Below are 15327 nucleotides of genomic sequence, written 5' to 3' on the forward strand. Positions count from 1 at the left end.
TTTTTACCTTAACCTACCTCGTTTATCAACCTAATGGAATATTGGGGAGCGAAAAGTCGCTAAGGTCAGACAACAGAAATAACAAAATAACAGCGAACAAAAATGTAATCCACTTAAACGGCTGATTTTCCATGAAGTAGAAATGTTTTTTTTCGTCACAAGTTGGTTGGTTGACGGACTAAAATTGTTTTTTCTCTACTGTACGTAAAGTACTGTTTTTACGCACTCTTCAAGGTTCATAAAGTTTGACCTTTTATGTACTAGTGCATAAAATTCAATTTGACGTTTATTTAAAACTAATTTATTAGTTGTTAAAATTAATAGAGATATAAAGTTTAGTTTTTTGTTACTTATTTTGCGATGGTACCAAGCACCAATAAATAACGTCCTCCTATATAATGCTTAAATCGTTAAACTAAAAAAGATACTTTTAAGAAATAAGAAATAAACAATATAATACAAGTAGCTCTGCTTTTAAAAAATTACTTGTGAGTTGCCCTAACCTAGTTATTCTCGATTTGCATCTTAAACTTCTTTTTTCTACCGTGCATAAAATACTCACTTTACACACTTCTCCGGGGCTTATAAAGTTTTACTTTTTAAGCACTAGTGCCTAAAAATGTCTTTTTACGCACTAATGCACAAAAAGTTATTTGACTTTTATTTGATATTTAATTTATAATTTGTGAAAAAAAAATTTACTCACTAATACGTAAAAAAAATTACTTTACTGGATTAGGTAATTGGGACTTTTGACTTTTTTTCTTTTTTTGGTAGTAGAAAAAGTTTTGTATGTTACACCTGTGTAAAAACCACTGTTTTATTTATGGGAATTGTCGCATTCGCCTCATGCCAGAAATTTTCCATTCATGAAAAATGGATCATTTTACACACTTATTACATATATACTATTTTATATTTAGTTAAGGCAAAAACTAAATTTAATTTAAAATTTTAACTTTGTGATGCTTGTTTTTAGAAATCCGAGGAGATTTCCAAAAAGAGGAGGAATCTTATATCGCTTTATAAATTATCTAGACTACTTACACAGAAAGTTTACGATCGGCGTCCAATCTAGTATCCGATCGGTTGCAGCAAGTAAGTTTGGCAACCTATTTATTTATAAAAATATTTATCCTTGACATGTACAAAAACGTTTATTAAAATACTATAGGACCTTTCGAACTTTTGGTTGCTGCCAATCGGCCGCTAGCTTCATATTTAGGCGACTTTCGTCAAAACCAATTGAATTTCATGGTTCGGAAGCGATTTTTGATTGTCATATCATTACATAAAAGATATTAGCTTTTTATTAGCTTATATTTGAAACCTTCGCAAAGGTATAAAAATGTAATAGAGTGTGTGTACAATAATAACTGTGCTGTAAACTAGCATGTTAAAGAGCCTTCTTGGGGCGTTCGTAATGCTTTTATATTTTGGTATATTTATGGTACTGTTTTTATACCCTAGTGCGTGAAGTACCTTGTTATTTTTAACTTCCTCAAATCTTTTGTTTGGTAGTAAATACAATTTTGTACATAACACGTGTGTAAAATTTAATTTTTTTTAATCATAGAATTTGCAATTTAAAAATGTAAAAATTTTGCATTTATAAAAAAGCATCATCTTATAAATATTTTAGTGAAATAAATATATACAGTTTTAATAATATTTTATTATACTACGCAATTTGTAAAGTCTATATTTTTAAAATACCTGCCCACACATTCAATTTCTGAGGATACTGGGTACGAAACTGAAAACTACTGTGCTCGTTTCCCTGAGACCAATAACGAACAATGGAAGGATTGTGTTTGCCATGTAATGGAAAAGAAGATTCATCAGAAAACAAAATATTTAAAAAAAAAATCTTTTCCATCATGCTTTCACAAAATTCCATTCTTCGCCACTGGTCTTCAGGAAATATTTCCTGAGTTTTTGAATACTTGAAACATTTGTACCCATATTTTTTCCAGATACGAGCAACAGTTTTATTGCTCATTCCCAGTTCCTCTCCAATACTTCTAGTGGACCGTGTCGAATCAAGTTCTGGGGTACTGCAAACCATTTCTTCCCGCCGTTCTATATCCTGGACCACTTCAACAGGTGGTTCTTGACGTTTTGTGTGGCATTTTTTACAATCTTGAAGACAAAAAGATGTCTCAAAATTTGTAACCACATTTAAATCCGTTTTTACACAAGGAATTGTTCTATTCTCAAATGTCACTGAAAACAAATCTCTACATTGTACTGCCGAAATTGCCTCCTTAAAACCATTTAATTAGTTAAACCCTTTCGGAGGGGTTATTAATGCAATGTGCAGTAACACAGCAAAGTGAGGTCTGCTGACTCCCGATTCAAAAAATAAAAACGAAAAATTCCGCCGCCTGCAAGCCGCAACCAAGCGGTGTTGATATTATTTTGGGTAATACGTAGCTCACGATAACACGATCTGTATATCATAATACCTTAGCTTTTTTATAATATCTTAGAGTTTTTCGGGACAAAAACTTTAATTAAGGAAAATAAAAATATAACAAAAAATTCTTTGGTGATCCTAAAATTAATGGGGGATAAAAAAATATATTATTATTTATTAAAAAGATACAACAAAATTATTGATTTTTTGTATCAGAAAGATCTTCAGTCTCCAAGATATATGACAAATCGATTGTGTCTAAAATAAAGTGATTTCAGCTATTGGTTCCAGCCACAGTACAATCGGGTTAGTTTTCTTGCGCTAAGGTGTCCTTTGTCACATCTTCTCCAGAAAAGTTCATGAACAAGGATTGTGCCTTAAAAATTTTTTATATTAGTTGCAGTACCACAGATGTAAATAGCTCCTTAACTTTTAGTTCATTATTATTATTTTTTTTACAGTTTTTGCAAGAGTATTTTAAAACCTGAAATGACGTAGCTATGAATGACTAACCTATCTGCTGTCTATTTAACAGCTGTTCCTACTCGATCCGGAGCCGCTTTATCATGCCCTGCCTTACTATACTGCTATCTTATAATTAGAGTATTAGTTAATCTTGACAAATAGGTAGCTAAAAAACATAGTTCTGTTCTTATCCTGAGTACTTGTCTTACCTTTTTCTAAACCCATCACTGATGCACAACTCTAATATTAGGCATTACACTTTTTATCTTTTTAATGACTGGAATCAAATGTGCGACAATGGTAGCAGGCTCGTGCTTTAAACTTTCTAAAATAGTTCCGAAGCAACTGTGCAAACAAAGTTCTTCAGTAAAATAATAAAATAAAAATTCAGGGGAAAACAGTAGTTTTTGGATCACTATATTACCCTTCCAAAATTAATGTCATTGAATGTATAGGGGATTTAAAATACTGAGATTAATTTTAATGTAGACGTTTCACGTACAGATAGTCCGGCTTGTAAACACCCTTTTCACTTATTAAATAAATATAACTTAACCCAACTAGTGCATTCACCTACCACGATTTCGGATAATAGTAATTCGGCTATTGATATAATGATTACAGATACACCAGCATTATCTAAAAAGATGGAAGTTATTAATATGAATAATATCTCAGACCATCATTTAATATGTTCATCTTTACTGTTGGTAAAAACACGTAGGCCAGTTTCATTTCGAACTTATCGGGACTATCCTATGTTTGATTAAAACAATTTTTTATATGGCTTAAATCCTGTACAGTGGGTTTCAATTTACAATTTAACATACGTGGATAAAATGGTACATTTTTTTAATTTAAAATATACTAAAAGTGCTTGATATTCAGGCTCTAATTAAAAAAATCTAGATTTACAAAGGCACCGGCGCGGCGCCCTGGATTACACCTATTAGGTTTATGATAAAATTAAGGCAAAAAGGTTTATATAAACATAAGAAAATTGAAACTGATGGCGCACTTCAAGAATATATACAACTTCAAAAATTTTTTTGTAACGTCAGTAGTTCGAAATAAAAAAAATATATTTTCAAAATTTAAAACTGATCCCAAGACATCTTGAAAAACGTTAAAATCTTTTAATATTAATAATTAAAAATTATAAGCAAATTTTTAATTGTTTTCTCTACACTTTGTTTCAAACCGCTAGTGTATAAAATCTGACCGAGTGCTATAAATTGTTGCAAAAAGCATATGTGGATACTTCGTGTTTTTGAGTGGTGTAAGTGCTTCAGCGCCTGTCAGTGACAAACAGTGACCAAAATCAACCAAATTGTGCGTGCAGATCGTCGAATGAGCATCAGGATGATTGTTAAGGTTTGTAAACAGCGATAAGAAACGGTTAGAACAATTTTACACAAGGAATTATACATGACAAAAGTCTGTGCTAAGTTGGTGCCAAAAAACCTGACTGCTAATCAAAAGGTCTTGCGTCAACAGGTCCGCTCAGATTTTCTTAAAGTTTAAAAGAGCATCTCGGACTGATGAAGAACATTATTACTTGTAACGAAAAGTGAATTTTTTTATTATGATGTTGAAGCAAAGCGGAAATCGATGCATTGGAAATTGCTTGAAATCAAAAAAAGCAAGTTTCTTTTGACATTACTCGTGGATTTGGCACCAGGACAACGCAACTCCTAATAATGAGCTTTTTGTGAAGGGGTATTTGGCCGATAAACGAACTCCAGTGCTCAAACACGAACCGTACTCAACGGATTTGGCATCATGCGACTTTTTTTGGTTCCGAAGATAAAATCTGCTTTGAAACGAAAACGATTTAACTTGATAAAAGCGTTAAAGCAAAAGCAAGACTTCTAGTACTGCGCTGAAAAAAGGAAAAAACGCACGAAAAGGTGTGCGGTAGGGGGAGCATTCGAATGTCGAATAATTTTTATAACAAAACTATTTTTCGTAACCATCTCCTTATTTCATAGTTCGATTCAGACTTCGTATTTATTAATTTATTAACTGCTATATTAATTACTCTCTACACTACCTTCGATAGTAAATAAATAATCGTTATAATTATATGATAGCGCCTTGATACTTCTTTTGTGGTTTCTTAGTCAATTTTAACACAAAAGCAATTATTTTCCTAGTAATAAGATATCATATTTAAATGTTTCCTTAAATCAAACTTGATAAATCTTAATTTATCTTTTTCTTAGCTAACAAACTTTATAATATTCCACAATGATAGTTACATTGATAGTTAATGTTATAAGTTTATTTTATCTAATATAATATGTGCTATTTAAGCTAAGTTAGTTATATTTCAGGCTAATGAGGGTTGCCTACAGAATATATGACAATTTTCTAGTTTTAAACTTACGTGAGCCTACGAAAACTTCAGCAGTATTTCGTACGCGGTTAAAGCTATCAATGATCTATTATAATAGTATTACGGCACTGGTCATAAAGTAGACCTAAAGTACCCCTAGAAAAAAGAAGTAAGTGGGTTGCACTGTTGTTGTAATCGGTGTCTACTCAACCGTGTGAAGTCCGTAACCATTCGCCACCGTTCTACCGTTTCTCGGTCTATCATGACGAGATTTATTCTGAAGATAACGATTCTAAATGCGGAACTTATCACTTTGCCAATCCCCAACGTTAAATTTTAATAGCCACGAACCTTTGAGAGTGACCTTCTTCAAGTAGAGCTACTATTTTGGCACAGTCAATCTCACTTATGACTTAAATCAAAAGATCGTGTCACCACTTTAACATATAAAAGAATTTTTTGAGACCGAGACTTTGTGTTGTTCTCTTTTGATTTATTTATATCAAGGTCTTTTTGAGAATATGGACGACTTCTTTCACTTATAACTTGTCGAGTCATCTTTTCACGTGAATTCGTAAAATGTAACTGTTTTGACCTTAATAATCAGACCAAGAAGAGTACCTACAAAAAAAAATTATTATATATAACATTATTGTCTCATAATAAATATGCGACCAATAGGAAAAATAATCATTGATAAATACGCACATAAAAAAATTACACTAAATTGACAATAAAAAATTTCTTCCTATAAAAATAAGGTGATGCAAAACTTTTGAATCTATGTTTATGTCACAAATATGGTTCTTATTAAAAAGCTATTAGTGTCACATTATTATCACACACGTTCTTATTAAAAAGCTATATGTGTGACAATCAAAACCCACTTCCAAAACGCGTAGGTTTTGAGAGAAATTGACTTAAAATATATGAGAATTTAGCGTCCGAGTGGCTAAACCAAAACGTCTTAAGCTCCTATAGGATTTTTATAAAAATTTTATGAATATTGAGAATCATTAAATTGATATATAATTTATATATATCTCTAAAACAAGCCTGCATAAATACATTGGTCTTTGGTAATGGTCTATCGTGATTTGGTTGCTGGCAACCGATCAGACGCTAGCTTAAGAATAAGAATAAAGAATGACGAAGCATACTCCGAACAAAAATATAATCTCTGCTGTGAAACAAAAGTATTATTATTTTTTTTTCGCATTTCAAAAAACAATTAAAAATTATTAACAGATTTTCTTAAATTCTACAATACGCGCCATCTAGAGAATTAGGTTTAAGCTTTATAATGCTCAGCATTAACGTTGTGCTATCTGCTCACTTTATTTCGTGAAAAAAAGTAAACTAATTTTAATTTCAGATATCACAGGATGAACGCTACGTCACCGAAACTCTCGCTGGCAAAACTGGGACTTTACTCAAGACCAAAGTCTTTAAAGGTTATGATTTTGGGACAGTCTGGAATAGGAAAATCAGGTAAAAGGAATATTAGGTACACCCCTCATAAGTTAAACTACAAGAATATCATCATAGCAATAACAGTGTTAATTTAATTGGTAATGTATAGTAATTAATCAGTTATTAATAAATTAATAGGCATATGCGAAATCACTTGGTCTTAGCGTTATTGTTTGAAGGTATACAATCTGTAGATAGCAAAAAATAATGTAATTAGATGGTCGACGTATTAACTTATATTAACCAAATATTGTTATAATTAAATATTGTAAATGTAAAATGAACACGAATTATAAATACAAGCAGAATATAAATTAAAACCGCAGATACTTTAAATAATTTGAAAGACACTATTTATTTTTATCTAGTTAGAGTTTTGAGAATTAAAAATAAATGATGGTATTAATTAATAAATTTTATTCGCTTTGTTAATCCTTCAGTTTGCCTTTAAACATTCGTAATAATCCTATTTTCCAAGAGTATCAATTTTACCTGTAACCCTATCAAATCGACGTAATTTTCTGTTGTAAAATAACTCCTGTTACATAACCGGGCATTTTGAAATGCATTTTTTTAAAGTATTTTCGTAAAGAAAATTGGAGTTTTCATGCTTTTAATTTCTTGTATGAAGATTATAGATTATATATATATGTGCCTTACCATATATTGGTGGTATAAATAATCCTTGATACCTTAGTATTACACCAATATTTTTGGTTTGATCTCATGAGGTTAAGGTCAATTTTCGCTAAGAGGTTAATAAATATTTACATGATATACAAATTTGAACGCAATTCGTGATTCCTCGAACGTTATTTTATAATGTAAAGTGAATAATAGTCATGGCATTATTTAAATCAATGTTCAGGTTTCTTTAAAAAGACGAAACCTTGATAAACATCATGGCCTTCATAAGGTTAACCTTTTAAGGTAAAATTCTGTATTTATTAGCTTAGGAATTATAATATTATCAGTAATAAGCTTTCTGAATTAAAATGAATCATATTTTCACCTTGTTTCTTTCTTCGAAACTCAGTGAAAACCTAAATCTCTTCATATCTGCTTGAAAAGATAACTTAAAGAAATCTCGTTCACTTCAACTTTAAATATCATTATGAAACCTAAAATATCTAAGTAAAATCTGTATTGACGAATGTGACGAATTCATAATGAATTATTTATTTTATTGGGTTTACGTCACATATAGCAAAAATCAGTTTAGGAAATACTATCTTACATGCTGAAAAATTAAAAAGAAGAAGAAAATAGAGTTATTCACGTATTTAAAAGAACAAAAAATCAAAATTTTCCAAGAGTAACGATTTTTCCAAATTAAATGGAGAATCTAACAGTTGGCTTATAAAAAAATATTTTATCACCTCGCAGATTTAAGGCAAAAAAGACCAAGTCCCTCCATATGTTATGCCACTGGCATTTTTTTTTTAAATTGGCTTCGTCAGTAATTGACAATTCACTACAATAACCTGCATGCGAAATGTAATTAAAATTGAGGTCGTTTAAAAGTTATGATAAATAAACAAATAATTATTCTGAACTTTAACACCCTGTATCTTTGTTACTAAACATTTCTGAGAAAAATTTTATAATAAAAGTCTATTTCTTTTTAAATTCTCTATCACCTAGTAAAATTAATGACGCTTAAAATGAACCATCCTGTATATCCGTTAAACTCCAGGTCGAATATAATACAAATAGGTTCTTTTTCACCTCTTGTCTAAAGCATGTTTTTTTTCACATATCCAATCCAATAAATACTAATTGTACTATTTTCAGGTCATTTATAAAGTCTCCAAATATTTAAGCTTAAACAATAATATACCTACAATTTTTTTTTCTTTGCACGAACCATTAAGGAAATATGAATTTCAATCCTATTGCTTTGCTGGTGCATCATACTCTTAGAAATGTGTGTTGAATTTAAGGTTAAAAAACTAGGCAAAAATATCATTGCAAAAGGCTTATATAGATTTTTATTGAAATTTATACTTAATAGATGGTTACCAAATTAGCTCAGGTATCGAGCTCAGGATCCACATTCGCATTTTATTCGTATTTATTCGCAAGAACTGGTCATGTAGGTGTAAACATGAATATGGATGTAAAATTTCAATTAATAATTTTGAATTCGCCACACAACATTAATTCTCAAAACACATATGATATTTTCCCACTGATTATGAAATTAAGCCATTCCTTTATCCAAATATTTCTTAATCACTTAAAAATAGAATTCCTATATTTTTTTCTTAAGTTCATTAGTTACAATCTGTAGTACAAATGTATTTTATTTTTAACCGTTATTATAGTTTTTTAGATAATTTTTTTTCTGGAATCAATATGTATTTTTCGGAACATGACAATTGAATTTTATCAAATAATGGAAACACCAATTTTATCTTTCTATAAGTTTAATATGCCAAATAGTCTTTATTGTTCTTTATCTCAAGAAAAGTAAAATTTATTGCGGCTATCTTAAACTATACATTTTCAGTAAGGCTGTTTTATATTTGAGTTCAGATTATTAATCTGAAATTATTAATTCAGAAGGTGTTTCTTCAATTAAACGAAACATATGACTAATTAGTTATTCTCTTATTATTTCAATGTTCCAATGGTTTTTGTTGTAGTAGCAAGGTATTTAACTTTAGTAGTATTTTTTTGCATATTTTTTAAATTCGTTTTAAAGTTTTATTAATTAAAACGATACAAAAAAGGTTCACTAAAGCCCTTAAGAACGAAGAGCGACTTGGGAAAATTACCTTTCTAATTAGTTTGATACCTTGTTGTTATAACTTGCAATGTCCCGAAATTTTAAAAAAAATTATCTGATGATTTAAAATTTTTATTTGTAGCAATGGTAGTAAGATTTATTACAAAACGCTATATAGGAGAATATGACCCAACTTTAGAAAAGGTTTACAATTTTCACACGGTCATCGATAATGAAATGGTTTATTTTGAAATCTTGGATACTGCAGGACAGCCTCCGGTAAGTTCGTTTAATATATATTAAACTTTACAGCGAGGTGGATAAAATATTAAATTATAATTAAACTATGCTCTTAAAAGCTTAAAGCTAATTTAGAAGTGATTAATCAAACCCCTATATAGAGCTTCCAAATTATTAACCCCTTTTACTATGCACCATAAAATGAAATGTAAACATTAACGCTGGAATCTGACCTAGATTTTTAATAGTGTTAAAACGCGCGTTAAAATTGACAATTTTGTTTAATGACAGCATAATTTATGTTTTATGGAAGCGTATTTCAATTAAAATTAATTTATTATAAGTTAAAATAAGTAAATAATTGAAAATTTTACAATGTTTAAATAAGATTCTACGGTTTCAAACATTTTTAGTTTAATTACATTAAGATAAATATATTTTTATTATAATATACAGATAATATTTTTATTAATTCTTAAGCAAAAACATTTATTTAGCAAATTGATTAAATGCATTAAAACCTATCAATGAAAATTAACTCATGTAAATAAACCGAAACAAGAATTATGGTTGTGTTAAGAAAAAAAACCAAATTTAATATTACGTAATGTTTAAAAATGATTTTTTGTTAATATTTTAGTAAAGGAAATTCGCATAATAATGTTATGAAACTTAAGGAAAGTTACTTGAAACAAATAATAAAAATTGCAATATTGGTCATTGTGTAGAATATTTTCAGTTTGCGATACATTGCTGTGCCATCGAGCACTAACACTAGTACTACTTATTATAACGATCTTAACCATAGATAAATACTTCATAGATAGGAAACTCCAATAAGAGCCAATGGAACACTAAATGTCGATGGACTCTTCCGCCCTCTGAATGTCGAGGAGTAGTACTAACCGGAAGTGAAAAGAGCAGCTTTGATTTAAACTATCGATTAAAGCAAAAAATATTCTTATAGGGGTTGTGTATACCCCACCTACTTTTTCATGCATGGAGTTTTTAAATATTTTCAATAATACTCTGATAAATCTTATTCCAGTACATAATAATATTTTTGTGTTGGAGATTTTAATATAAATGTACTTAAGTATGGAAATTCGGATGTAATTAAAATAAATGAGTTATGTAATGCATCGGGTTTGACTCAGATAATTGAGGGACCAAAGCGCATAACATTCTCCTCTGCTACATTAATTGACTATGCCCTGACAACGAACAAAGATTCTGCAATAGCTAGTGAAACAACGTCCTGTGATGGAAGTGATCATGAACTTATTGATATAAAAACTGTGTTTTATTCAACTAAAAATACACCTATTTTTAAGATATCACTAGAATTCTAAATACAAAATAATAAAAGTATTGATGACTGGAATAGGTATAAACTCCTAAGAAATATGACCGCTCTTGCAATACGTAATGAAAAAAAAATCATATTTTAACTTACAATTAATTGCTACAAAAGATATTTGGTCTTCAATGAAATTACTTAACCTAAAAAATAAACAAAATAGAAATAATATTCCTAAAAATCTTTTAATCAGTTTTTTATTAATTTCTTTCCAAAAAGTCATTTAAATAAAAATACTCTAAATTATTATAAAAGTGTTAAAAAATAACTTATTTCAAACGAGTTTTAGGTTTTAGGCCGTGTCGGAGTATGATATTGTGAAGGTTATTAATAACATTGAAACTATTGCCACGGGCATTGATGAAATTAATATAATTATACCATCCGACAATGCCTCCCTTTTTTACTACCTTATTTTGTCCATGTCAGTAATGCCACTTCGCTCTTCTATTAACTTCTGTCTCGAAAATTCTGTTTTTCCTTCAATGTGGAAAAGAGCGAAAGTTAGGCCTTTACCCAAGACATTAAATCCTCTTACATTAAGCGATCTGAGACCAATAAACATTCATCCAACGCCATCAAAAATATTGAAAAAGTAATTGAAATGCAGCTTCAGAAATATGTTAAAGACAACTCAATTTTACCAGTGATACATTCAGGGTAGATCGAACCGCAGCTGTGTTACGGCATTGGCCTCTGTAACTGATGATATTTTATCAGCATTTGATTCCAATAAACTAACATTACTGGTAATGCTATACTATAGCGGGGCTTTTGATACTCTGAGCCATGATCTTCTAATAAGTATTTTGTCATTTGTCGGTTTAGGGGAGGAGGCATGCGCGTTGATTGCTAATTATCTTAAAGATAGGTATCGAGCTGTTTCTTATAATGGGGTTGATTCTGTTTTTTTAGAGATTTCTTCTGGCGTGCCCAAAGTCTTCCTTGGATCTCATCCTTGGACCAACCCTTTCTTTAATTTATGTATCAAACATCAAACATATCAACAAAAATATTAATATCATCTAAGCAGCACTATTATGCCGATTATACTCAAATATATCTCTTATTTAAACTAGGTGAAAGTTCCCAAGCAGTGGCTGCCATTAATTATGACCTTCCTAACGTCTTCGAGTTTTCTTAAAATCATTGCTTACAATTAAATTCTATGAAATCAGCATTTATGCTGTTTGGGGGCAAGGGTAGCCGTAAGAATTTTTTATAGTATTATAGGGACTTAATTCATATCAATAACGAACCTATAAAACACGTCGAGCACTGCAAGAGCTTGGGTTTGATTCTGGATAGTGCTCTGCGATTCACGTAGCATGTAAATTCATGTATTCAAAAAGGATTTTTAAACCTTAAAAATATTTATCCATATCGTTACGTTTTAAATAGAAAAACAAAAATTCTACTGTGTGATTCGCTGGTCCTATCACAGCTTAGTCATTGCGATGCATTATATGATCCATGCTTGAGAAATTCTAAAGAGAGTAAAATTCAGAAACTCCAAAATGCGTGCCTTAGATTAACATATGGTATAAGGAAGCGGAACCCCATAAAACACAAGCTTAAGGAAACCAGGTGGTTGACCGTGCATAATAAAAGGATTTTTTACGCATCTTCAATATTTTTTAAAATACATAATTAATTTAAGATCTCCACCTTACTTATATAATAACATACAATTACGCACAGATGTTCTTAATATTAATACACGGTATAAAGGAAGGCTAACACCTCCGCTTTACTCAACCGAAACTTATAAAATATCATTTGCTTATCAAATTTCGAAAATTATGAATAGCTGCCAAACTAATACCGAAAACATTTTTAGCTTATATTCTTTTAAAAAATACATTTTTAAGAAATTACTGCAGGAACAATAAAGCATAACTTAGTGGGTGTTTCGTTTTCTTTTTTCGGACTTTATTTAATATGGGAAAAAAAAGACCTAATTTAACACTTTTTCAAGCAGATGAAAAAAGTTTATTGTTTTACTCCCTAATATTATTACTAACATAAAAATTTATGCACGATTAACGTCTTAACTTCAATTTTAATACAATATAACAACAGACCAAAAATAAAACAATATACCCAAGAAAAACAATAATGAATTCTTAATATCGTGTATTGCCTTCTCTAGCTGCAATGATCGTTTGAAGTCTTCGCGGCATTCCTCGTATCAAATTTTGAAAACTTTCCTGCGGAATATTTTTCTACTACTCACGAGCAGCACGTTCCATGATAGGGCATAAACATGATTTTGTCCAGTTCTGCTTTTTGTATGAGAAAAGATATATAACTGTATTAGCTGATTTTTTATTTAATTTTCTAAAAAATAATAAGTGGTGCGATAATTTTGTCCAGGAGTTTAGCTTGTTTTTTTATAAATTACGATTTAAATTTTACATGTCGAGATTTGCGTGTTAAGATCTGTGACATGTCGACATTTAATTTTAAATATTTGTGAAACGTTAATAAATTAATTAAGAATAAAAATTAAAACCATACGTACTGTTTAGTAAAATTTATTATTATAAATAAACGGGCTTTAGCAAGAACGGCTATTCCACGGGTGACCCGACAAAATATAAGAAATACAAAGTTAAAAAGTATTATACATCAAAATCTTAATTTATAAAAGCTATTTGCTCACATTTTATGGATCCGTTGCTGCGTTATTAGATGATTTTTTGTACCATCATCTGTAGCAATCTTATTTTTTTCTTCGAACTGAAGACATGTGGAGCATAGATCTGTTGCGTCTGCCAAAACCAACATTATTTTTTCGTAAAAAAATATCTGAAAAATGATTCTCTGACCTGAGAATCATTTTGAATGGAATTATTATACATCTTCCAAAGCTGCCTTATGCTAAGCTCTGCTGGCAAGTAAAATCTGTGAAATATGTTGAAAGGGCAGTAATGAGACTTCATGCATGGTAATGATACTAAAAACTTGTTTATAGCTGCTCGGTTGTTTGTTTGTTATTTTTGTTCTTATAACGTTTTAGAATATTTAAAAACACGAATAAGAAATTTTGCCTTTTTGCAATTTTGTAATTAAAATATTTATTTAAACAAATAAAATAATGCACATTTAATTGATAGTAAGCATAGTAAAGCTATAAGTTTTCAATAAACTTGTACCTGCATAAATAAACGGTTTCGTAATACCGTTATTTAAAACATTCCTCGCTGCGAATTAGTATTCTGACTAATTCTGTTAGAACCAGTTTTATTCAATCAACATTTTGCCTTATTTTCAAAATTGCCCCTTCCCCTTTATAATATAAACTATAATATTCACTCCCCTCTATAATATAAGTTGAGATTAGCTTTCAAAATGCTAAAAGGATTAATTATACGCCTGCAGAGTTGAACGCTTCATCGCTGTTTTCGTTGATACGATAGGTCGTTAAAATCTGGTTAAAAACATTTGTTTTCTAATTTATAATTCGTTTTAAGTTAAGTATAACAGGCAGACTAGCAATAATTTGTTATGCCGTTCATATGTTTGGAAGCTCAAGAACGTCAACAAACGTGCAAGACAAAGTTCAAAAAGGGATATAGCGTACTTTGAAACTGATAGTTATTTTTATATTGAAATATATTTTTATAGTTTAAATTACGCAATTTTTATACTGATAGAGGCGTACTGCTGGAGAGGTTATATAAGGCATAAGGGGCTTAAGTAAAGTATATGACCCAGATCAGCAAAATTCGATGATCCAAAGCAGTGGCTAGTTACTAATCCTTCATCTTCATCGAGTGATCTACCAAAGATGTGGTTTGAAGATCTAGGTAGAAAATTGCTACGTATGTACATACCACGATGCGCTTGAGATGAAGTGAAAAGCTTTCACTGCCTGCAGTTTCTGCATATGGTGGGGAGACACGCCCTACCAAGTGAGAGCAGCGTAGGTAATAATGGAGTGGATGTAGATCTAGATCTCCTTCTTGAGAGTTTACTTTGGAAGTGAAGGAGGAAGTGAAGGAGAGGGTGGTGTTTAGCCTTATAGTTTCTAGGTGAGCTTTTAGTCGCACAATAAATAAAATACGAACCTGGACGGAAATTCTTGCCGTATGATAAAAAGCGAATGCGGTCAGCTGATTCAGAGACAACTCAAGGCTGAGTCTCGAATCAGTTTACCCACATCGTTCGACGTACCGCTATAACCGAACATTTCTTGTTCAGCGTTTTTTCTGCGTATTGAGTGAAATTAAACTAGTATTTTGTCGTAAAGAAAATTATACAAACATATTTAAAAAGTAATAATTCTGATAAGTTCA

General features: G+C 30.4%; 1 protein-coding gene across 3 annotated transcripts in view; it reads left to right on the forward strand.

Moving 5' to 3' along the window:
* The window catches only part of LOC126734406 (ras-related and estrogen-regulated growth inhibitor), a 130567-nt gene that overhangs the window by 29620 nt on the left and 85620 nt on the right, over positions 1-15327 (forward strand). The window contains exons 1-3 of one of the 3 annotated variants that reach the window (XM_050438030.1): positions 975-1098; positions 6598-6713; positions 9569-9705. In XM_050438030.1, the coding sequence (XP_050293987.1) occupies positions 6608-6713; positions 9569-9705 (243 nt within the window). In that variant the 5' untranslated portion in view covers positions 975-1098; positions 6598-6607. Of the gene's footprint in view, positions 1-974; positions 1099-6597; positions 6714-9269; positions 9351-9568; positions 9706-15327 lie in introns of those variants that run through there. The other 2 variants (XM_050438029.1, XM_050438031.1) reach the window with 2 other exon arrangements.

Source organism: Anthonomus grandis, chromosome 3 (assembly GCF_022605725.1).
Source record: "Anthonomus grandis grandis chromosome 3, icAntGran1.3, whole genome shotgun sequence".
Lineage (NCBI taxonomy): Eukaryota > Metazoa > Arthropoda > Insecta > Coleoptera > Curculionidae > Anthonomus > Anthonomus grandis.